General features: G+C 31.6%; 2 protein-coding genes across 2 annotated transcripts; both read left to right on the forward strand.

The window, feature by feature from the left end:
- Nucleotides 1-2,254: 2,254 nt before the first annotated feature.
- On the forward strand, nucleotides 2,255-11,113 carry LOC128170871 (uncharacterized). Its single transcript, XM_052836624.1, has 3 exons — nucleotides 2,255-2,305; nucleotides 3,860-3,900; nucleotides 9,954-11,113. Exon 3 carries the CDS (start codon nucleotides 10,099-10,101, stop codon nucleotides 10,762-10,764), a length of 666 nt encoding a protein of 221 aa, XP_052692584.1. The 5' UTR covers nucleotides 2,255-2,305; nucleotides 3,860-3,900; nucleotides 9,954-10,098; the 3' UTR covers nucleotides 10,765-11,113.
- A 4,651-nt stretch (nucleotides 11,114-15,764) lies between these two features.
- On the forward strand, nucleotides 15,765-19,541 carry LOC128173669 (uncharacterized). Its single transcript, XM_052839341.1, has 2 exons — nucleotides 15,765-15,786; nucleotides 18,459-19,541. The coding sequence occupies exons 1-2, from the start codon at nucleotides 15,765-15,767 to the stop codon at nucleotides 19,070-19,072; spliced, it is 636 nt and encodes a 211-aa protein (XP_052695301.1). The 3' UTR covers nucleotides 19,073-19,541.
- Nucleotides 19,542-26,577: the final 7,036 nt, after the last annotated feature.

The raw sequence follows: 26,577 nt of genomic DNA on the forward strand, positions 1-26,577 counted from the left end.
TTAATATGATCTAACTATTACATATAGCGTTAATTAAATTAATTGACTAGCTATACTCTCAGCATTTTCATAATGAATGAAAAATTATAGTTAAATGCTTCAAGAAAAATTTAAGAACAGAAAAAAAAAAACGCCTTATGGGGCCTCGAAGAGAGATAATTGATATCAAACATACCTACCCTCAAATACTCGTGGGTTTTACATGTTGACAAACAGACTCAACACTATCCAGGAAGTTGCATCATGGCGATGCGCAACTATAAATAGTTTTATTGAATCCAGTGTAACAATTCAACTTATTAAGTAATAATTTTCCTAGCCAATGAGTCCAAAATCAATACTGTAGGCCTAAAATAAGGCGCCAAAAAAGGAAGAAAGAAAAGAAATTGCCTCTATATATGAAACTACGACTGACTATTTCCTTACGTAAAACCTTAAAGTCAGTGAAAAGTTTACAGGGGTGTTTCACTAAGAAAGAGTGAACTGATTGCACATATTGCATACAGCACACTAGTACCGGAAGAGGATTTGTCTTTATTTTAATTCTTAATTCATAGTTTAATAATATTTACGCTAGTCAATAACGCAATAAGTATATCATACAAGATAAATAATCATGGTTATTCAATAATGATGTAAACAAATTAAAAACAAAACAAAAAAACTTGCAAATTATTAATATTTAACATTTTTAAAAATGTAGAAATAACATTGTAATAATATAATCAGGCATTGCTAAAGGGGACTTTGTTTTGGATCAGCCGATATGACCCCGCTCTCAGCTTTCCGATGCTCTTTATCTTGCAATTAAACAAGATAACTATCAAGACCTTGCTTACGAATAACTCGATTTGTTAATCTAGATGGAATTTTTAATCTGCGTATTCGTCTTTTAATTTTTTTTAAAAAAACATTAGCCAATAAAATAAAAACTCATTGACGAACTATAAATTGATGTGTCCTTTTTTGCAACTTCGAAGCTACTTTACTCACTGATCGAATTTAATTTTTTTGGCTGCTCAGAATTTCTTCTGCACTCGGCCTATGATTGAAATGAACAGACCAAGAGCGCATGCTCAGAAATAAATAAAGTTTTAAGTCATGATGTGAAGATAAAAAAAATACCGAAATGTAGCCTTTTACTTGATTTCAGAGTTGCCATAATCTAGATATTTTGAGTATTCTCATGATGAATTCTTAATACGCATGTGTACATTGTTGACCAGGGCCGAGGACTACAGGCTGGGCTGCTCATGCGGACGCTTGGTCATAAATGGACCGCCGATGCTGGTCGGCTTCAAAGCTACTTCGTAATGAAGTCTTTGTGGATGTATGATTTAGCATAAATTCGTTTAAATCCACAAAAGCCAGCAGCGCAACTTTCATACTTATTTTTAATACGTTTTTATGTTACTACTTTGGATGGTTTGTCTTCTTTCTAGTAGATACTTATTTCGGTGTCTTTTTGATTAAAAAATAGTAAATTTTAAATTCTTAATGTAATTAAATATATAAATGTGAACAGTTTTTTTTCACATTCACCATTTGTTTTGTGTATACTTTAAATTTATTTCTCGTTATTTTTTACAATTGATAATGTCATCTTCATAAAAAAAATTTGAACCTGTTTGATGTAATAATTCCTTGACAAATAATTTAGAACAGTATTTTTTTTTTAGCTCTGGGTCAATACCTACATGTATATTTGTTAAAAAAAGATAAACAAATTAAGGTAAAACCTAGGTATTTTTTTCAGATTGTGTGTTTAGGATCCGCATAGATTTTCATAAAATGATTGATAAAGAAAGTGAAAGTGATTGTTAAATAATGATAGCAAAGAGTTTCGATAACCAGTGAACATCGTTCACGGCTCTATATAAGTACACATAAGAATGAATAATCGAATAATCAAATAATTGCGAGACTGTGCATATTTATTTGTACTGTAAAGAGATAACTATTCTACAAAAAAATGGACTTTAATTAAGTACACAGAAGAATGAATAATCAAATAATTGCGAGTCTGTGCATATTTATTTGTACTGTAAAGAGATAACTTATCTACAAAAAATGACTTTAATTAAGTACACAGAAGAATGAATAATCGAATAATCAAATAATTGCGAGACTGTGCATATTTATTCGTACTGTGATGAGATAACTTATCTACATGGACTTTAATTGTAAACTTTAAGTTTTAAACCTTCATCTATAGCATATGACATACATGTATATAAACAATATAATCTTAATACGCTCACAAAAGTTGTCACAATCCATTGGCATTGTTAGAACAAACAAGGAGGTAAGCTGTTTTAATATCTTCTCTGTAATATTATTTCAAAGTCAATTTTTTGGACGAGAAAAGTTTGGTTTAAACAATGAATGACGTAATATGATTGGACAACACTGTGAAAAGGTTCGCTAACTCCAATGTGGGTCGCAATTACATGTATCAAATATCAGGTAGGCTTACACATCTGGTCGATCAAAAAAATTGTAAAAGATTGATAAAATATGGATTGCTGATATGATTGATATATATTTATGAATTGTACAATTGATTGTTGATGTGATGTTTGATTTTTTGTACAGTCTGCTCACCAATTTGGTGGCAGGTCGGTTGTTATAATGCATGTTTAATTTTAATAAAAAAAAAAGCCCTGACAAGAAAAAACCGCCAGTTGGTGTTCAGCTGTTGTCTTTAATAAACATTGTTTTTCTTAATAAAATAAATAAAATCAATTATTGAAATCAGGAAGATTACATCAACAAAGTATTTGATTGAAATAATTAATATTAAATATAACACACCTTTTGACAAGAGAACAGTTTTTTATTATAGTAATGAAGTGAAAAAAGGAGAAAGTTCACTCGCTTATTTTTTTAGAAAAAGTTTGAATCTCGGCGAAATATGACTACCTTCGTTACAGAGCGGTGAAAACAGATTTAGAGCACAGAGGAAATTTCAAAGGAAATCTCATCGCAGAATCGGACTCAAGAGCATAATATTTTTCTCGGACATTATAGAGTAGAATTACGGAAAAAAACAAAGAAACAGAAGGAGTTTAAATTTGACTATGTGAATGGACGACTAAACCTAAGTCCGAAAGGTCTATGATATTGCAACTGTGATTTAAATCGACATTTGTTAGAAAATTCAGACATGAACTATATTTGAGTTTTAAATACTTTGACAATTTGCGAATGTAATTTTCAGTGAGTAACGCTTTTTTACGATGTCGACCCATAAACATGGTCTTGCGTGATTTATTAGCAATAATCATCACAATTCATGTTATTATGTGGGGAAAATGAATTAATACAATTTCGTAGTACAAAATTAAGACAATTTTTTCTGCTCGAATTATATTTTTTCCATTATATACGATACTAGGTGTTTAAACGTAAATCGGTTAGTTTGAGTACACAAAAAAGTTACCCAGATTATTCATGCGCTTCTTTGACTATTGAATAAGTCAGTCTGATGGTATGCAGGAATAACGGCGAATTGTTCAAATAGTGTTATATAAATGTAAAAGTTGCTGTATAGTGACTTATTCTCGCCCAATGTTTTTTTGTTTTGCCCTTCTACACTTTTTAATGATTTTGCCCCGTCGTCTTTGAAATCGCCCAAACAGAGTTGTGTTGTTTGAGAGATCATTTGAGATATTGGAAGTCACCCAGTGTCTTAGATGCAAGGGCAAAAGGGCCGAAAATAAAAAGGGTGCGAATATTTTTCTGTATATAGTATTTAAAATAAGTTTTTTGTTACTAATGTATTAAGGAAATACCTTGGTGTTTGTGATTTTTCTTCTGATCAGCATCAATCTATTAAATAGATAGAGGTTTGTTGTAGATCTTCATTAATTATAATGGCGGAATGTGGAGAAGGCGGAGGTATGTAATTTTTTTAATTACACAGTTTGATGATAATTGTAAAGTATTTATTGAGGTACATGTAACTGTCTCTGTAACGGAAAATTTCTTACCAGAAATACACATACTTTTCAAAAAAAAGTGCAATTGCAATCAATATGAAGACAACTCAGAATTTAATTGATGATAGAAATATCTGATTTCCAACAATTGGTACAAGATTACTAACCAGTATACTAAAATCGATTAGAAAGTGCATTTGAAATATGGATGGGTTATTGCAAGTAAAACTTAAGATTGGTCGCTGCTCTTTTATGTGTGTAATTTAAGTAATTTCATCTTTTAAAGCTATATTTCCCGATTTTCAGGCCTTGTATACAAAATCAGCGTTCGTCAGCGTCAACTCATGATTAGGTGTATAAAAGAAAACATGGATTGTGACAAACGCACTGGGTTATTGATTAGGCACGCATTTTTTGAAAATAATATCTCCATTAGTTGTATTGATTTATATAATGAAATGCTTGTTAACTATCTCCAATCATTTGTATATTTTTTATTCTTCTTAAATAATCACTATCCACATATTATTACTTATTACGTTTGTTACTGACTGTTTACAGAGATTTGTGGGGTCGGTAAAGTCCATAGAAGGCGAGGCGGATACTGACTGTTTACAGAGATTTGTGGGGTCGGTAAAGTCCATAGAAGGCGAGGCGGAGCCGAGCCTTCTATGGACTTTACCGACGCCACAAATGTCTGTAAACAGTCAGTAACAAACCTAATAAGTGTTTTGTTTCGTCGAGGACCTACAGTTTGATATGTGAACAAACAAAAGATAATATATAACAATTAACTTCATAGCTTATTGATTTAATTCTCTAATTTTTTACCTTCCTCGTCAGTCGTTTGTGCAAACATGGATGCTATTGTAGGATCATAATATTACGTCACGGGCAAAGGGGGGTCACTCTAAATATTTTGGGGCTTAAAAATCAAAGGTATGGTTGAACGTTTGTGTAAAAAAAAAGCTCAAATAACGTTACGTTTGCCATGTTGCCGTATAAATTTTGAGGTTGCCGTGTAAAGAAATTTATAAGGCAATCACGTGACGTGATTCAACCAATGACGTTGAAACTTTCTAGTCCGAGGCATAACAAAGCTAGATTCAGAGATAAGAGAGGTCTCTGTTTATTACAGACCGTATTTTTTCTTTTAAACATAGCATAGATGAAACTAAACAGCCATTCAATGTATAGAGCGTTTTATTAGTCCCTTACCGGTTTCACTGGAGGGGACTATAGCTTTCCTCTGCGTCCGTCAGTCTGTCCGTCCGTCTGTCTGTCCCACTTCAGTTTTCCACACTTTTTTTCATTATGCGTTTGAGGAATAATATGAAATTTGCTGAACAGCTTCAATATGTTAAACTACAGATCAAATACACACTTTTTTAGCGTCTGGTTGACATATTTGCGAGAACACGAATTTTTTATGTTCCAATTTTTTAATGTTCGGGTACGTTATCCGGTTCGGTGTGTATCAAATACACGAGGAAAGTATGTTGTCAGTAATAATATCGTGCATTATTTGTACCGTTTCTTTTATTGTTTCTTACAAAAAAGTAAAATAGTGTCAAGCATTGTGTTGTACATTTAATCGACAGGGTGTTTTTTTTGTATTATTACAATCGGGTTCGTTATCGGGTTGGTCGGTTGATTCGGGGTATAGAAGACAGTAAGAAATCATATTCTGCATAACAGTGCATTGTTTTCACAGATTTCTACCAGCAAATACTAAATGGACTTAGCGAAATTACAGGAGATAAAATAAAGAGTATTATTCTACCCATTTTTATTTCATATCTATATATCAAGTATGTAGTTTGAATTTCCTCTGTTCTAAAGCATAACATCTCGTTTTTAATAGTTTTGAAATAGATGTATGCTTTGCAGCTTTCATAGAATAAAACGAACCGGTAGGGGACGTGTATTGCTTATGCAATACTCTCAGAATGCTTGACGCTTATATAAGGTTCTCCAAAATGTATGAGAAGGGAATGACCGCGTGGTATGTAGATAAATGGTTCTGGACCCGGTTTAACGATATAATTATCCATATACTCGATTTGTAGCAAATAAAAAAGATATATCGAGCCGTTTCTCGCCTAAATTTTTATATGAATGTTCTCAATTACATACATTATTGCTCTTTTATAATCCAATTTTACCACATTAACTGGTTCAGCAGCGAAACCACTGCCACTTTTAACATCACGTTTAAACATTCGATATTTACAGTCACATGTAAATGATAAAATCCGAGACAATTAGAGTGCGATTTCATACAAAATGGCAGGCAAATCCATATAATAACAAAATGTCTTGGTACGAACCATTAAATGAATATCCTGTGGACTTAACTAAATATGCATGTTTAAAAAGGTTTTTAACGTATAAAAATATGCTTTCCCCGCAGATTGTTTATAACAGACTTAAAATCGATTCGAAGCAGATCCACTTCACGGCTCTTACATTCCATGTATATTGGACGAATTCTTACTGTGACCTGAGCGTAGCCTGGTCGCGATAAGAATATTCGTTCTTAAACCTCTCTGAAACTCATGTTTGTGAGTGCACCCTGCGGGTTAAAGGGGCATAGTCACGATTTTGGTCAAAAACTATTTATCTGATTTTAATGTTTACAATGCTTTATTAATACATTTTTGATAGGCAACCATAATTAAATAAGCGAGTTACAGAGCTTGAAATTCGTTGCTATGTAAACAGAGCGTGTGTTTACATTTTGAATGTTGAAGTAAAAATTCCAGTTTTAGACATAAAATGAATGTGTTAAACATTAGGAACTGTTTATTTAGGCTTTAAATGAATAAAAAGATAGACAAATCAGCTTGAAAAAGATTTTTAATGGTACATTGGACATATGTAATCAAAAACAGGGCACGAGCCTTGTTTACGCGACAAAGAATTGCAAGCCCTGTATCTTGCTAATAAATCTACGAGTGACTCTCAAATTTTATTTGATCATTAGATATGCACTCCGTAAGCACTGTAAATTCTAAAAACAGAAAAATAAAATTTGACAAAAATCGTGACCATGCCCCTTTAAGTGTTGAACACTTTAGTAGCAGTTACGTTCTCGACGGAGATAAAGGTGTTAGCATCCTCTCTCGCTAGATACAGCTTGACAGGTTGAACACATAGTGGGTTTCAGATAAGAGAAGTGTTTGCATCTTCTATAGGGTATCGGGCTCTTAGAGGTATTGGTATCCTCGGTTGAGCATTTGGTCTACAAGAAGTGTTGGTATCCTTTGTAGGGAACTGGGGTACACTAGGTGTTGAAACCTCTGTCAACTTGACAAGTTGTAAATTTTGAATTTACCGGGTGGCAGTAAGACATGCAGTAAATACAAAATTTACTGCAACTCGGTAAATTCAAAATTTACAACATGATACCTCTGCCGTTTAGACCCAGTAGTAGCGCAGATTACCTTGTTACTGTGAAGTTACCTTGTAAAGATTAACCACGTAGCATGGAGACCTTTTTTTTTTTTTTTTTTTTTTTTTTTTCTTTTTTATATAAATAAATTACATTACAAGCGAGGCAACATCTCCGCAGAGACCCTCAGGTATATCGTCACCTGGGGTGCCAGGGGCCCCCTGGATCCGATAAGTTATAATTAATATCAATATTATATATGTATATATTCAGTTTGAGTTATGTCATTAATACAAGCATATAAAGAAAAATATTAATAATACACAGAAATAGTAGTTTTTCTAAATCAACTCGCAGGATGACACATTTAAGTATTTATAATAGTAACAATAGAACAGAAAGAAAAATATATAATGTATGTTTGACATTTTAAGTATATTCGAAATACATATTATAGAAAATATAAAAATATACGTATATAACGAAAAGACTATCTCATTTAAACAAATATAATATGATGGATGATTTTCGTCCTTGAATTAAAAAAAAAAAAAAAGACGTTCATATAATGAAATACATGCACATATGGTTGCTGCCACAGGGGATATCATCACACATCTTACAGAGTCCTCGTTTTCCCCTATAGCAGCTCTACTGGAGAGACAGAAACCCTCCAGTAGCGTGGAATATGAAATTAATTTATAATTGGAAAGTAAATACATGCATAAGGAAAAAAAAAGAAAAAGAAGATACATGAAGACTAGACATCCAGAAGATGTATACATGTACTCATATTAAACATAAGCCCATATCAGTTTTGTGATACATTGTTAATCATAGTTCAAAAATAACATTACAGCTTCTCAAATAAAAGCCTAAGCATATCTATGTTAAAATTACTATATTTTGATTTTTTCAGGGCTAAGTAAAATATTTTTGTGGACGTTTTCACGTGCGAAATTATGTCTTCTGGTTTTTCAATATCATCATTTATTCTACACCACATCTTGTATTTATAAATTCTAAGTGCTACAAACGATATAACATTATTATAAACGATAACTTTGTTATTGATTTCTTTATATAGTCCAACAATTACATGTTTCCATGAAACCACAAAATGTAAGATAATGCTAACAATATTCCATATTTTTTTGACATTTGTACAATCATATAGTAAATGTTTAATTGTTTCATTAGAGTGCTTACAATACAAGCATGCACTAGAATCGTTTTTCCATTTACTGAGATATTCTCTACTTATAAGTATGTTGTTTAATAGTTTATAGTTAAAATCTGCGATTTGTTTGTCAAACATGTTAACGACTTTGTTTATATAAATGTTTTTTATCCATTCTGATCCTTCAATATTAAGGTCCTTAAGTATTTTTTTGATATAGTATGGCTTTTCAAATTTGTGATCTCTAAAAATCTTATAGTAAAATTTACATTTTTTATCATCTATCGATTCATATATGTTACCATGAAATAGAAACTGCGGTCTGTGAATAACAGTCGTATGTTTAGCCAGACCTAGGTCAAACTGTTTTTTAAATTTATGAAATACGTTTTTCATTATAAAATATTCACAGATTAAATTGTTCTTTTGGGCTAATATATTCGAAAAGAATTCCAGTGGTTTTAGCCCATTTTCGTCAACAATATCTTTGACATATTTAAAACCTTTATTAAACCAGTTTTGAAAATAAAGTGTTTTGTTTTTAAACATGAACAACTATGGAGACCTTGTGCTGGGGCACTTGGTTTGGGTCACTTGGTTAGAGACATTGGTTTTGGCCACCGGTCTAATGCACCTAATTGACCAAGGTCTTGTACATACGTTGTATTTATCTTTGTTCTGTTTTCCGAGGTCTGGTTCTATGCAGGCCCTATCCCACAGTAACGTCTGACACGTTACGGTATTAATTGAATACTAAGATTCTTTTCATGAAGTTATTTTTTAAGCAAATTAAAACAAATCACGTATGTATATACTGATGTATCTGCGCATGTACACCAGAAAAGTAATCAAGAGAAACAGCATAGGGAAAATACATACTTTTGTTGACAAAATTAAATGGTGAAAATACTTGTTCGACGTTGAAATCCTTCCTATATGTTAACAATAATTACAAACAGATAACCATTTTCATACCTGAACAGACAGCCAATAAAATTTTATTATAAGCGTTTATAAAACCCTTTTCAAAAACCATTTGTTTAAAAGTATGCAGTGTCTCGATCCTCTATGTTATTGTGTTTTCGATTGGGTTAGCCTACTGCTAACCTGTCGACTACGTTATTGCGTCGACTTCTTGTTTACATACTGAGTAAGCTTGTGACATCCCGTGATCATGTGATAGTGACTATTTCCAACTTGGGCATTTACAGTTCGTTCCGGTATTCAATACTTTACATATATTTGAATAGAATGAAAACTTTATTGCTATGATTTAAGTAAAGATGCTTTTCAATTACGCGTACATGTATATAATCACTCATTCATGTAACATTTTGTATAACAAATAATATTTGACATATATGTATTATATTTTTATATTTCTAAATGTATGTCTTTATCATTCATTTAATCATTTATATTTCTAATTTTAATCTAGTTACAAACCGTGACAAGATAGATCATATGTATGAAACAGTTCTCAACCACACGTACAAAGGGTATTTGAAGAAAGACAAAGGTGATGCTACCGTAAACAATCCCAATCCCAATGATGCAGTAAAAAATCCCAAGGATTATGGGAAATGGAGAAAAGCCAAAACAACCTATTGGTTTGCAAAATCGGTGCTGACGACCCCATATTAATTTCAAACACCTACGGGAGTGCAAAAGGTAATCACGCAGAGGAAAAAATGATACAGGAATTGATTAAAAAAAGCAAAGTGAAGGACTCCACCAAGTCCACCAACTCTTCTGGTCCTGAGTCCGACATCATCGACAAGCTAAATAAAATGGCAATCGAAGAACCGAAAAAAGAAAGCAAAACTGAGGAAACCAAGGCACTGACTATAACCATATTCATAAACAATTCCCCTTGCTCTCAATTTCCTCACAATTGCACCGGCGAATTGATCAAAATGTTGGACAACAACGATCAGGTTAACTTGATATTGTACGTCGCCAATTTGTACAATATTTGTCGGGAGTCTTGCAAAGTAGAATACCACAATGGCTTTATAGGACAGAAAAATCACACAGATAACTACACAGGCTTGAGAAATCTTATGCTACACAAACGCTGCACTATCAAAGCGTTCAATAAGGATGTCTGGAAAAAGCTATTTGAAATGACGACTAAATTAGACGATGATGACTACGGCAAGGTAAAGGAGGGGGATGAAAGAAGTAGAAAGGATGAAGATGAACGTATTCAGACCGATTTGGATCATATCAGAAATAACCAATTATAAATATAACATTTTAATTTACGCACAATTGCGTATTCAGATATGATGTAAATTAACTGTAAGCAAATTTATTGACCAACTTTGTATACAATAAGCACAAGGAAATTTACTTTACTGTATTCGCCTTTTATCATAGATATTTACATTGAATTTCATTTTTTAAAATAATTTCAATAACTGATATTATACCGGTAAAATTAGTGCTTGTACATGCTTATTGTTTCCAATCCCTGCTTTTCTTTTCATTACATACATAATGCATATCTAGGCCTAAACAAACTTGTATATGTTTATCATAACGCAAAAATTTACATGTATACGCTAATACAATAAAGTAAAACTATTTATGAGACTATTTGTAATAGCGTTCGTTTTTATTGGCTGGACGGTTTTTCTATTTTCCCTTTTAAAATATTTGTCATTTTCCACAATGACATAAAAGGGACATCTCTAAGGTTATAGTTTTTTGTCGGTTAACTTAAGGGTTTTGGTTTTCGAATTTTAAAATCTAGTTTTTAAATTTTGTATGCAATGGTCACTACCTAATAAGAACGACCCCTCCCCCCCTTCCCCCCCCCCCCAACAAAAAATAAATAAATATTTATTTTTTTTACAGCAATACAAATGTATAAGAATGTTTCCTCAATACTGTAGACTAAACAGCAAATCCTTTCTTAAATGTCGAGGGTATCAATTTTAATATAACTGCTTTAAGGACCAAGATCTGTCCGTGCAAGTCCATGAAGTTTTTTTTCTACCTGTGAAGTTCAAATTAGATTGATTTAGACATGAAAGTCAACGTAATTGTATATAAAAATCAGTCTCGAGCTCATTTGAGTTATTTTTCTTTCATCTTTCAGTCGACTGAATGACAGTGCTTTACCCTGTGAAAAGTAAATATATTCATATTTTATCTGTTGGACATAATGAAGCTACATAGTTTAAATAGAATAATTGACAAACCGCGATTAAATTCAATGTAGCCCCCCCCCCCCCGGGCCCCCCTTCATAGTTCACCGGCAGAGGACTTATTTAGTTAGCAATGCTTAGTGCCTCTGATGCTTCTTGATTGATTCAGCGCCTTCATTCAGTTATTGTTTTTCTTTCACATTCGACGCGTCTTACATCAATTCCTTCAATTGTCCCCGAATTTACGTTATAATATTTTTTAAACAAAAAGAATCTATAGTGAATTCTAATGCTTCATCAATACTTCAGTGTTTTAATAGCGACTGGATCTCAATACAAACAATGCAATTAATATGCCTTATAAACGATTTAATAAGCTAAGGTTGAACGAAATCAAATAGTTCTTCCCTTGCACTTAAACTGTAATCGTGTTTAGCTAAATATTTAATTGTCGGGCGTAAAATCCTCTTTCAAGAGATTTGTGCAAACAGAAAAAAGAGTTGCACACTATTCTACATCATGTAACCATGTCAATAGAAAGTTCAAATAACACTACTACAAAGACTCTATTTATCAGGACACCATTGACATGAACTCTGATAAGAACCGCCACTATAACAAGGTATATTACGTGCTCATGCATGGAGACCGATAAAGACTACTAGTGGCAATGTGGTTTATCATCATTGATCAAAATTTGAATTTTCATGTAGTAGAAGAATACTGTTTGAATGTATCCGACAACTCGTCATGGATCTTAAGAAAAAGAGTCATTGAAAAAGGTGAATAAGATTTCATTATTCACATTTCCATCAAATAATACAAATAAGTACTATACCAGAGGTTTTACAAAAAATTTCTTTACCAATATAAAAAAGTTCTCTTTATTATTTAATTACACTTTGCATGGCTGGGGGCTTGTTGTTATTGCTGCATCCAGGAAATCTTAACCGATTTAAAAAAGGACCAAACTAGGGTCCACTTTATTTCTCTTGGACAGTCATGGTTTTAAGATATGTAAAAAAAAGTTATAATATCAACATATTTGTTGCATTATACATGCATATCATTTTAAGCTTTTAATGTGCATTGTTGTTCTAATTTATTTATACGTAACAATATAAACAGAAGACAAGATGTTGGGTACCAGCATCTCTTTGGTTAGGAAAATATTCTAAGGCTATTTGGACTTAATTTAAAAGACACTAAATATATATCCAAAATATAGCCACTCGTTTCTTTGAGTTAATAAAAATTCACAGATGACATTTGCAAGCTGAAATAGTATATTTGACGCATGATAATTCTGTAAATTGTTTACATCTGATCATATGAATGTTTAACTGCATCTGATGTTTACAATTCCATGTAAAATTGTATTTTTCACTTGTAAACATTCATATTCATACTCAATATAAGTTTTTACATACTTCTGAATGACTTCTGTTGTTATTTGAAAAAGGAACTATAAAGTTGAAATAACTGGTTTAGAATCATTTTGGTTAATATGAATAAAGTTCTTTCAAACCAAAGCAGTGTTCAATATTTATATATATATATATATATATATATATATATATATATATATATATATATATATATATATATATATATATATGTTTGTACAAACCAACTTTTAATGCATGTATATTTACAGCCTCTGAGCATGTCCTCCTCTATTTTTTAATTAACCGATTGTGTTAAATGACTGTGATTTGTAGATTATAGAAATTAAAAGTGCTTAGATTTATGGATCCCGCTCTTACCAGTTTATTGATAGATGAAAAGTTTAAACAACCCGAAAAAAATATAACTAAATGCACGAAAAAGCTATTTTGTTTTTTGTTTATAGTCCATTTAAACACAGTTACTTTTATATATTCCGTATGATTAAATTATAAGTATTTATCCAAAGAAACATATTTTAGCGGCCTATTAATTTTTTCTGCAATTATTGTAATCTTCAAAGCCCGCAAGAATTATCAAAGAAAGCACTTTGTTCTTGAAATATCTGTGTTTTTGGGGAGTTGATTTTAATCAACTCTCTTATGCAGTTACTCTGGCAAACTGGAAGTGAAACAGTGTTTGGACCGAAGCACAAATCATTAATGGAAAACCATCACCGCTGACAAAAATTAGTACTTTAAATTCATCGATAAATTCGATGTAATGTTGTCAGAAGCATTGTTTTCAAGAAAACTTATCGATGTATACCTTGAAAATAGTGAGATTCAGAAATGATACGAACAATTTAGAAATATTTTGGAGTTATTGTATTCTTACGCTAGAGTTCAATAAGACTGGTTCGCTATCGCGGTAGCATTTGGACTTATGGGCATACTACTCAATCAATGCAGTACTTGCATAGAAACGCGACTGAACTTTAAAATAATTGTTTGTTAAAAATTGCTTGGATACAATTTACCAAGAATATGCATAATTATTCAAATAAATCTTAGAAACTATTTACCGAGCGTAATTACTTACTGTTGATATTAAATTACAAAAAATCAAAATAACATCAAATCCCGTCATTACTTCAGAAATTTGATTGGTATTATAATAACAACAAACGGCCATGCGTTTAAGAATGACTTTTTTCAAATCAAAAGTACAGCAAACTATTTTCAATTATTTGTGGACATAGTTTCCATTTAATTACGAGGAAACCTTTTAAGATTCCCTGTGACCTGGTCGTCGCAATAATGCATCTGCCCTTGCAGTCTTTTGTTTTTGTTAAAGATGATACTAAGGGCAAATGTGTTTTTGTGCAAAAAAAAGCTTTGAACCATTTTTATAACTGATTGCGGGGTAAAATGTTTGTTCACAGTTTGTCTCGATTGAAAACAAAGTCAACTGATTTCTTTTGAGTAAGAGGGTCGAAGGCAAACACTCGACCGGTGTAAAATTAGTAATAAAAATTGAAACACCTATTGTACAAGCTATATATCACAGGCATCATTTGTGACTAGAAGCGGAAAGAAAAGGAAAAGGGAAAGTGCAGAGACACCAAATAATATTAAGCCTATATGCAGTCTTCATTACGTATTGAACATGGATAATTTTTGTAAACTACAATATACAGTGTAAGAAAATGCGACAAAATGTTTGTTCCATAGCCGCCTCGGGCACGAAAAGAGCACCCAAAGCAGGCAAGTTACAACACTTACTTGTGTAATAACCCTACCTTGTTCCTTCGTTAGTATATCTTTTTTTTTTGGCCATTTGATATCACAGCAGGATAATATAAAGAAACAAAACCGTAGGAAAAGAAAATATTAATTGTCAACCTTTGATTGAACCTTCGGAAAATCGTGCAGGTAAATATAGTTTTAATAAGTATAGAATACTTATAAAAATAGTGAGTAATTGTGCATTTGCATATAAGTTAATTAATGATCGCAACTGTGTCACTAAGTAGCTCTACAGATAGTACAACCTAGTTCTTATGACAATTTCAGGCATTGCAACTAATCGAAAAAAAAAACAACTTATCGTAGGTGAACAGAATCTTTTTTGAATAAATAGATATATAAATATTTAAAATGCATTGACATCATTTAGTGCATGTTAATTAGCTAAAGACAGTTATATTTAAAAGATATATATATATATATATATATATATATATATATATATATATATATATATATATATATATATATATATATATATATATATATATATATATGACTTGTCTTTTACTAATGAAAATCTTGAGATCATATAGTTTTTGTAAACTAGAAATTATTTTAGGAACGGTAGGTACATCCATGTACATGTACATAACGTGAAAAAAACATGTATAGTTATAACCAGTGTAGGTACAACAAGGTATGTACTTACACCCTTATCAACATTAGTATGGACAATTAACGAAGAGTATGTTATTTACAATTTTAAACCGTGAAATATTAAGAAAATCGGCGAAGAAATTGATATTGAATAGAACTAAAGTATTCAGAATAATGTTTAAAATTGAAGCAGTTTTTAGAATATTATGCAATGTTTAAATAAAACAATTTGAAAGAAAATTTTTAAAGACCTCAAATTTGTTTATTAAAAATGCATTTAATTTATTTACATTTAGGATGATGCCTGGCGAAATAGAAATAGGTAAGTTAATTTAAAAAAAAAATCACATCAATAAGAAATTATTTTAAATAATTGCAATATTCACTGCAAAGATGTTGTTTATATACATGCATCTTCAAGCTGGAAATAATTGAAAAATTATAACTAGTTAATGTACATGTCGATTTATGACAATCTCTTTTGAAATGTTATAATATCGACCAACTACATGAAATTACCGTCGCACTTATTGCAGCCTTCGTCAAGTCTTCATCAGTTCAACTTTCCACCGTAAATACATACACAACATAAGATATAGCTTTCAAGGTGTCAATATGTGTCGAAATAAGAAGTCTATCAAAAAAAGTAATTGCATGGTTCATCCAGCGACACAAACGGTAAATCATCATTTATATTAAAAGAGTAAAGATGAAGAAACTAAAATTAAATACATATACATTTTAACTGTATGGTCATATTGTCCCTTCTGTAGGTACTGAAACCCTGTCTCATTAACCAGATAGTTTTTAGAAATCTGATAGAGGACTTCGTGGATATCAGAATCATACATTTATTTTTTCTCAAATATATATGGGAATAGAGAAGAAAATTTTTAGAAGATTTAATACCTTTTCTCTCTATGGCAATATTGGCCGCAATTTAGGGCCATATATTTCACCAAAAAATATGTAGGTAGGGAATTCGTGGAAATCAGAACTATGCAATTAATATTTAAAAGAATGTACGTGTGAGGAAGATTTTCTAGATTTGATTTTGTGGCTACGAGTCAATACATTTTCACTGTATGACCATATTGGCCCCTTCTCTAGGACATCAACCTTTGTTCCAGGGACCATGAATTTTACAATTCTGGTAGAGGGGTTTTATGGATTTAAATACAACTAGACTTTTACCCGTGCGTGCACGGGTTGACGTTGCATATGATATCGGGCATTTTCAAAATATATACATCGAAACACCGTATATTGTTGACATTTGCATAACGAAACTTCAATCCTACAATAATGCTATTAATTTCAGTACACTGTTGAGTTGGAATAATCTAACTGTGTCTCAGGAAATGCCTTCATCACAGTCAAAATGCCTCCATCGTCGGAACCCACGGGTTTTCTATCCGTTACACTGCAGTGCAACGGATAGAAAACCCGTGGGTTCCGACGATGAAATACCTCCCATATACCCGTAATGTAGCAGAAAATTGCTGAATCGCTCCAAAAAGATTTTGGAGAAAATTAAGTTACATTGAATATAACAGTCAAATTGTTCACTAAAACCATTTTGAAGCTGTAAATACCTTTCCTCGAAAAGTTTAAATCTATAATTGCAGAATCCAACATATTTCAACAACGCTTTTAACATATCTTGTTGACATTCAAAACTCTCGGGATTTTTTTTAGTAAATACACTGTCTAAAAGTTATCTCCCGTATTTCCTTTGATGAACATAAAAAAATTTCCAATGAAAATTAACACACATTTGTTTTATCGTTTCCAAGTTTATCCATGCAAATATGATATAGCCTCTAGTGATTTAGCGTGAATGTAATGCGCATGCGCAAGATTATAAAATGCAAAAAATTCAGATGATTTCCGGGATTTTTTGAGGAATTTTCGTTGATTATTAATTAAAGAAGCCTGATTGAGAAAAAATAAAAACAAATTGGTAATCTTCAAGTACCAATGATGTTTAAAATATATAAAACAAAAGACACTACTCTTCCGATTTATCGGTATTAAAGCTAAAAATGTCGAGTCTATTATTTTAATATAGTAGTATAGATGCATTTAAATTTTGGCATCCCGGTGGTGACTACTCGTGTTTTGAATACTTTAACCCTCTGTGTTAGGGAGCATTATGTTTCGGTGTAATTGATAGTGTCTATTTGACTTTTTACTGATAGTTTAGTGATGGCTGAACATATATCTGATACGTGTATACAGTAATGGCAACAATTTGCCAACAAACTTATTTATAAAACCGAGTCTGCAACAAGTCAAAGGTTGATTATTTGTATTTCAAATCTTTGGTTTGAAATTTTGCATTTTAAATGAAATAGCCGAAGTAGGCTTAAAGGGACTTGGACACGATTTTACTAAAAAATTTCAAATTTTATTTTTTCCATTTTCAATGATTATACTGATAAATATAGAAGTTTATGATGATATGTCAAAATTTGAAAGTCAAATATCATGTTATAAGCAAGATACAGAGTTCATAATTCTTTGTTTTGTAAACAAAGCTCGAATATTGTCATTTTTTACATATGTGTTGTATTGGTGTAAGTTTCAATCAAATATATCTTTCTTTTGTTAACAGTATTTATGAAGATATTGAATTAGTTTAAATTGTTTTTTACAATTCATTTTGTCTATGAAATGGTAATTCTCTACATTACATTTTTGTAAACAACTATAAGACTCGAGCTTTGTTTACATAACAACCAATTCTTACCTCTGTATCTCGCTTGTAACTTGACTTTAACATTCAATATTTTGGTCAATCATTTCAAATGCACCAGTTAACCTTTTTATACTTAAAAAATAAAAATAAAATTTTTGATCTCAAATCGTGTCCAAGTCCCTTTAAGCAAACTCTTTTAATACTCTAATTTTTTCCCCACTTTTCAGGATGAATTTTTACTTTGTCAGATTTCTTTTAACTTTCTTAAAATCTTTTTTTAAATACATACACAGAACACCATGATTCCAAGATACGGCATATGTATGAGACAGTTCTGGATCACCGACACGGATGGAACAAGGCCATGACAACAAATCTAATCTGCAGGATCAATTCTGAAGACACCCCTTTGATAATACAAAACGCACATGGCAACAAACATGCAGAGGAACTATTGCTAGATGAACTGAATCAAAGGGATAAATCGTTGTTGACCACAATAACCATATATACAAATAATTCTCCTTGCTCAAACAAGGGTCACGACTGCGCCAGGCAGTTGATCAAGTTTCTCAATGAAAACACTCACGTTATTATGGTATTTTATGTCACAAATTTGTACAAGATACGAAGGGTGTCTTGCAAAAGTGAAGAGCATTATTCACTTGTTTCCCAAGCCGACTTTAAAGCTAACAATACTGGGCTAAAAGACATGATGAAGCACGGCCGCTGCGTGGTCAGTGCATTCAGTTACGCTGTCTGGGTTGAGTTGTTAAACATCGCGCCTGTTTCAGAGGTATTCAAGTCGCAACTTCTAGCTAGATACAGAACTATTTTGGACACGAATGACAGAAGTCGAGAAGAAGAGGATAATCGTATTAGATCAGATTTGGCGTATATTAGATAAATACCATTTGTCTTGCAACAGATTAATCTCTATGTTATACTTTATATGCATAATTTATACTTTATATCATCCTTTGATTTCTTTGCGAGAGGACTTATTTGGAAATGTGGAGGACAAAAGACTATTTTTATTCTGGATTATGTTGATTGTTAAGGCCTATATCTGATAAATGAAAGGAGTCTAAAGATTTCTAAAATTTTAATTGAAACAGCTTGGATATATATTAGGTGAAGTTGATTAAAAAAATAACATAGTTACTACATGTAGTAATAGTCGTGAATAAATCCGTCATTTTCAATAAGCTATTGAAAGAGAGAGCTGCAAATCTCGGATTTATTTTCTTTTTAAGTGCCCCATAAGGCATTTAGATAAACCATTTTGTTTTGACCGAACAGTTTCAGTACTGGAAGCAACAGAAAATTATATATATCCTTCTAGAGCCAGAATATTTTAATTAAAGTTTTGACATTACCAAAGCTTGAGGAGATTATTTTTGGGTTGTTTTTCTTGTGAAAAATATGCAATCTGACCATTGTTAAAAATTAATTTTAATATAGAGTAGAATAGATTTTATTTATAATGCAATGATAATATAAACATACTAGACTTTTACCGGTGCGTGCACGGGTTGACGTTGCATATGATATCGGGCATTTACAAAATATATACATCAAAACACCGTATATTGTTGACATTTGCATAACGAAACTTCAAGCCTACAATAATGCTATTAATTTCAGTACACTGTTGAGTTGGAATAATCTAACTGTGTCTCGGGAAATGCCTTCATCACAGTCAAAATGCCTCCATCGTCGGAACCCACGGGTTTTCTATCCGTTACACTGCAGTGCAACGGATAGAAAACCCGTGGGTTCCGACGATGAAATACCTCCCATATACCCGTAATGTAGCAGAAAATTGCTGAATCGCTCCAAAACGATTTTGGAGAAAATTAAGTTACATTGAATATAACAGTCAAATTGTTCACTAAAACCATTTTGAAGCTGTAAATACCTTTCCTCGAAAAGTTTAAATCTATAATTGCAGAATCCAACATATTTCAACAACGCTTTTAACACATCTTGTTGACATTCAAAACTCTCGGGATTTTTTTTAGTAAATACACTGTCTAAAAGTTATCTCCCGTATTTCCTTTGATGAACATAAAAAAATTTCCAATGAAAATTAACACACATTTGTTTTATCGTTTCCAAGTTTATCCATGCAAATATGATATAGCCTCTAGTGATTTAGCGTGAATGTAATGCGCATGCGCAAGATTATAAAATGCAAAAAATTCAGATGATTTCCGGGATTTTTTGAGGAATTTTCGTTGATTATTAATTAAAGAAGCCTGATTGAGAAAAAATAAAAACAAATTGGTAATCTTCAAGTACCAATGATGTTTAAAATATATAAAACAAAAGACACTACTCTTCCGATTTATCGGTATTAAAGCTAAAAATGTCGAGTCTATTATTTTAATATAGTAGTATAGATTAGAATTGTTGCCTATTAATGGCTTAAAGAAAAATTATACATGCACATCTGTATACTTTTTTTTACAACGTAGTGGTAATTAAAACAAGTTAAAAAACATACATGTACAAAGTAAAGTAGCTAGAAATAAATAGGGGTGATAACAAACACTGTTACAAAATCAAGAGTCCAAAGGAAAAATACAAACAGAAGCAGAACAAACATGGACCTCTACATAAATAAAGGTAGGATCAGGTGCCATGGAGGAGTGAGCATCCTCTGCTGACTGGTCACAACTGCCGTAACAAGAGGCGGTGCTAAAAGACATTAATTGGTCTACCTACATGTAACTTAGAGCAACATTTCAATCATAGATGTACTAGTACAAAAATTGTTTATTTGAATAAATATAGTAATTGTAATAAGATACATCTAACAATATACTTTCTTTTAATTCATACACATGTACATATATCCTAAGGACATTGCTTGATCATAAGTTGGTCAGTTGATATTTGTGATCTTGGTTTTTATTAGTTGTTTGTGTCAGGTTGAATTTGGTTGGTATATATATTTTGCTTTATGTGTTTTACTACTAAGTTTGACAATCATTGTCTGGACATTATATTTTTATACTGACTCCGAATTGAATTCAGGAACAGAACTTGCTAGTTTCTGGTTATTTAACTCAAATGTGCAATAGAAAAGTGGTTTCTGCTTTTTATGCAATTGGACAAGAAGCCATGGGGATAATCAACCGATATATTTTTCTATAATCTTTCTTAAGTATAATCTCGTAGATTAGTTTTCATTTGGATTTGTCGCAGACGTCTTGGTCATGGGCTATTTTGTTTCTTAAATTTATTTAGAATCCACGATTTTGGTAATGGAACTTCTTGCTTCATATCTTACATATGCATTTTAAAGGATACACACATTTCCTACGCGATACAACAATGTTTACACTATGATCATTCACAAAAACGAACTGCACAATATGTGAATTAGATGAAAAACATCTCTGATAATATGCATCACTTATTTCATGAACTTAATAATGTAAAAAATTGTTTCTTGAGTTCACACAATGACAAGATGACATTATGGAAGCGTCATTGCATGTTGCAGATTAAATGAGAGAGGTGTTGAGATTTTGAGTCAAAACCGGCTTATTATTAGATCCGGCAAATTTTTAGGGTACCTTAAACGAAGGTTTTTTTTTTTAGATATGTTAAACCCTAAAAATAATATTGCATTCATTGTACATGTATTTTTATCTTGAATCAGCTGCATAACTTTCACATCTTATTGTAGATATGTTGTATAATCATGTTTTAAAGCTTTATAGACAAAGACTTACTTATATGTTACTAATAATCTATCAACTTTATCATGAAATTCTAATACAAGTTTCAGTCAAAGTGTTGATATGCAAAATGTTAATTGTTAATTTGCTAAATTCTTAAATCCCGAGGGTTTATGGAATATAATTTGACTTTTAGTTTTGGACTATTTTCCTACTTAATAATCTTACTAAATAAAGATAAATTTGATTCACTCCAAGCGCAGATCAAGTGGTGGTGGTGGTGGTGGGGGTCCCAGAACCCCCTGGAAATTTCAAATTTATAAATTTACATAGTAAAATCATCAAATATAGGCCTCGGACTATCCTTGCAAACACAAACCTTAATACCCCCTAAAAGTATGGATCCACGTATGTAGCCTAATGAGTTTAGTTATTGTGGGTCCAGACAGTTTGATTTATTAGAAGAAAAAACGGTATATTAAGTAATAAAAAATACCAACTTGATTTTAGATAAACTATTTCTAGCACAGTTTGAGATTTTTAAAGAATGAAATAAAACACATCACTGACAATGCTGTCAAATCAGAAATTATATGGCTAGAATCCAGTTCTAGAGTCAGGTTTTCTCCGCTTTCAGTGAAACTATTCTACAAAGAAAAACTGTGACGTCGTGTTATGCACATGCAACGCCGAAACAATTTTAATCTAAAAAAAAAAAACCTAAAATAATTGTGACTTTGAATCGTAGTAAATTTTAACTACAGCACTCTGTAATGGACTTATTTGTAGGTCGATATATGGTTATAAGTACCCATGTCAAGTGATGTTGACCGAAGTGATGGATATAGACTGGGCTTGCCAGGTCGAATTCACTTTTCCGTGTCTTCGGTCGATATCACTTGACATGCGTCCTAATAGTGACATAAATTTATGGTACAATGATGTCCATAATAGTTATATTATATAATCATCCGATTTCACAGTCATATTCTTAAAATAACTAGCAAAATTAGAGCATAAGCTAAACTCAGACAACCAGATTTGCTAAATTCTTTGTGTAATCATCCAAAACAGAAGATCAAGGTCAGTTGACGGTAAAGACTCATTGTCCAGGAACATAATATGTCACGTGCTTTTCTTACAACCAATGAAAATTACTAAAATAATTGTTCTATATAAGTTAATTATGCACTGATACTTCTCAATAATATGTAAAGTACAGGTGCCCAAGTAACTTGATCAATGCTAAAACAATAGCTCCCTCATACGGTACTGTATAGAATACGTTTATTCGATGTTATCATGGTACATTTTGGCAGGTTTTGAGTGATCACAAGTAAAGATTACATCATGTGTTAAACTTTTTTCGTTGAGAACAACGCAAAATATAATATTGCAAAATATTTCAAGAAATAGAGAGCAATTTAAAACGTTCACTGGGATATGAAGTTGGTTGGTCACGTGATCAAAAATATTTGATCACTTATTTAACATTTCTGTTATTACTTATATTTACGTTTGAAAAAGGCATATTGTTCAGAATTACAATAAATCACAATAATTCAAAAAAAAAAATGTTAGATCTATGATTGTCGTATCTCTTTTCCGGTTTGTCTTTGTTGATGTTATTATGTTACACCACTTAAATTCAAGTCATGATGACAGGATGAGCCTGTGTTACACGTCCAACTGAATGATAGCTGAAATGCCGAATAATGTTAGGGATGAGTAAATATCACAGCTACGTTTCATTGCACATACAAATTATCTGTTAAAAGGACTTGGACACGATTTGAGATCAAAAATTGTATTTTCTTTTTTTATGTATAAAATGGTTTACTGGGGTATTTTAAATGATTGACCAAAATTTTGAATGTCAAAGTTATAAGTGAGATACTAGGGTGAGAATTGGATGTTTTGTAAACAAAGTTCGTGTCTTGTAGTTGTGTAAAAAAAATATAATGTAGAGAATTACCATTTCTTAGACAAAATGACTTGTAAAAACAATTTCAACTAATTCAGTATCTTCATAAATACTATATTTTCAACAAAAGAAAGATTTATTTGATTGAAACTTGCACCAATACAACACATATTTAAAAAATGACAATATTCAAGCTTTGTTTACAAAACAAAAAATTATGAACTCTGTATCTTGCTTATAACTTGATATTTGACTTTCAAATTTTGACATAACATTATAAACATCTATGTTTATCAGTATAAACATCGCAAATGGAAAAATAAAATTTGAAAATTTAAAGTCAAATCGTGTCCAAATCCCTTTAACATCTACATGAAATATCAATTTAAAAATGTACCAGTCCGTGAAAATTATCCAAAAAAACCCCCCACAAATGATGAAGGATGGGATTTCAACGATAAAAGTCGTTTAAAATATTCATTTCATAATGTACCATTCCGTGTTCATCAACCAAAACCAATTACAAATTATGTTTTCTTTATAAAATATTTATTTCATAATGCACCGGCAGACCATTCCATGTAAATAAAACAGATGCAGAGAATTACAATGATTTTTTTCCTGATTTTTTACCTTTCCGTGAAAATCATCAAGATGGGTCAGGAGGTTGCAACAACATATCTTTGAATTTTAAGTAGAACACAATATATTCTGTATAAAATATTTATGAATATGCAATCTGTGAAAATCAATCCAAATTGGAGATTTCAATCAAAGAATTCTGATTGAACTTTAAATAAAACACAAGAGGGTTTTCTGTATAAAATATTCATTTTATAATGTACCATTACTTGTAACTCAACCGTAATTGGTGCAAGATTGCATAAAATGGGTTCTCAGAATTGTAAGTTCACCACTATATGGTTTTTTGTGTAAAATATTCATGCATAAGGTACAATCCATGTTAATCAATAAAAATTGATGCAAGAAATTGCAACGATATAATTTTCCTAACCTAAAGTAAAACAACAATGTGTTTTCGTTATGAAATATTTATTTTAAATTTGCCAGTCCGTGCAGATCAATCAAAATAAATCCCAAATGATGCATATGACTGTAATGAAAAAATTCTCGGAATTGTAAATAAAAAGCAATTGCTCTGTGTATTTTAAAACAGCATGCGATTACGATTTAAAAGATCTCCAAAAGTTAACGTGTCTTCTTTAGATTTTACGATTCCTTGCAATAATGAAAGCTTAACAGGAGCAATTTAAAAGCAATGTTGACTGTTGCATTTTAATACAGCATTGACTTTACAGTTTGAAAAAAGTTAAATTCAATAAATCAAGTTCGTACGTGCATGTACAGGATACTAATGGCAACTAATGAATACGTATTTGTTAAGGAAAGCAAATATATGATTTAATTTAATCTTGGAATTGTACCAATAATGTTACATTTTCATATCATTGAAATATTTCAATAACATACATTTTTATATCTAAGAATTCTAAAACTTCTTCCCTTTATAATCAAAGTACTGAAGTACTGACGGGAGTTGATTTTATCGATTATCATTTATTCAAAATCAACGATATGTGATTTTGCATGACAAGAAGTATCAGTAATCGAAATATTTCTGAGAAATTGTATGGATCCATGCAAGATTGAACTCTTGTTTTGTTCAACCAAACGCTCGACTGTCTCCGTTTTTCTCCGACAAGCAAGAGCGACTCTGTTTTGTCGGATATTAACGGAGACAGCCAAGCGTCTGGTTGACCAAGACTACATTGAACTCTAGCGTAGGAATACATACGACTTTAAAAAATATCTAAACTGTTTGTACAATTTAAAATCTTACTATTTCCATGGCATTAATAAATAAGTTTTCTTGAAAAACAATGCTTCAGAATACATAGCGTCGAATTTATCGATTATTTTCAAGAACTAAGTGTTGTCAGCGGTATTGATTTGTGCTTAGGTCCAAACACTGTTTCACTTTCGCTTTGCCCGAGTAAGTCCATAGGAGAGTTGATTAAAATCAACTCCCAAAAATGAATTTGTACATGACATAATGAAACATAACATAATCAAATAAGATCTTTCAACTCCGAGCTCAATGCTTGTCCTAGAAGTTAATATGTTCGCTCTAAATATGGGCAAAATGATCAATGTTCCACAGCAGGGGGTTACATGTACTTAGATAGAAAAAAATAACAATCCATAAAATTTGCCAACATCTAAATAACTAAATGTATAACACTGTGTAATTACGTATTATGATACTTTCTGGTAATAATAATAATAATAACCTTTATTTATCCAGCATTACACGATTAGCTGTAGCTAGTTTTCATCGTGGTCCTGCACTAAAACATATTTACAATCATACATATTATAACGATACAATTAGCATCTAAATATGAACAGACACATATATAAGAAATACAAGCACATTACTGTTCCACTGGTCAGTATATTTTAGTGTGGTTTAAAACTTCAGGAATGTACACCATTTGGATTTTTCACATCAAACATAGATAGACAGACAAAACAAATCAGATGCATGTATTATACAGGTAGGTAATTATACCCCCCGCAAACAAGTTGGGGGGGTATATAGGAATCACCTTGTCCGTCCGTCTGTCTGTCTGTCTGTCTGTCTGTGCAATCGTGTCCGGTCCATATCTTTCTTATGGAGAAACATTGGAAGTTTTTACTTCACACAAAGATTGCTTATGACCTAAGGGTGTGTCATGACCTTGACAAAATGTCATTCGGGCAAGGTCAAGGTCA

The sequence above is a fragment of the Crassostrea angulata genome, chromosome 2, assembly GCF_025612915.1.
Source record: "Crassostrea angulata isolate pt1a10 chromosome 2, ASM2561291v2, whole genome shotgun sequence".
In the NCBI taxonomy this organism is placed as follows: domain Eukaryota; kingdom Metazoa; phylum Mollusca; class Bivalvia; order Ostreida; family Ostreidae; genus Magallana; species Magallana angulata.

Bases quoted from the DNA above. Each gene is read 5' to 3' on its own strand.
- LOC128170871 (XM_052836624.1), top strand. From the start codon at position 10,099: ATGGAGAAAAGCCAAAACAACCTATTGGTTTGCAAAATCGGTGCTGAC.
- LOC128173669 (XM_052839341.1), top strand. From the start codon at position 15,765: ATGCCTGGCGAAATAGAAATAG. The intron at 15,787-18,458 runs GTAAGTTAATTT...ATACATACACAG, and splicing joins GCCTGGCGAAATAGAAATAG to AACACCATGATTCCAAGATA.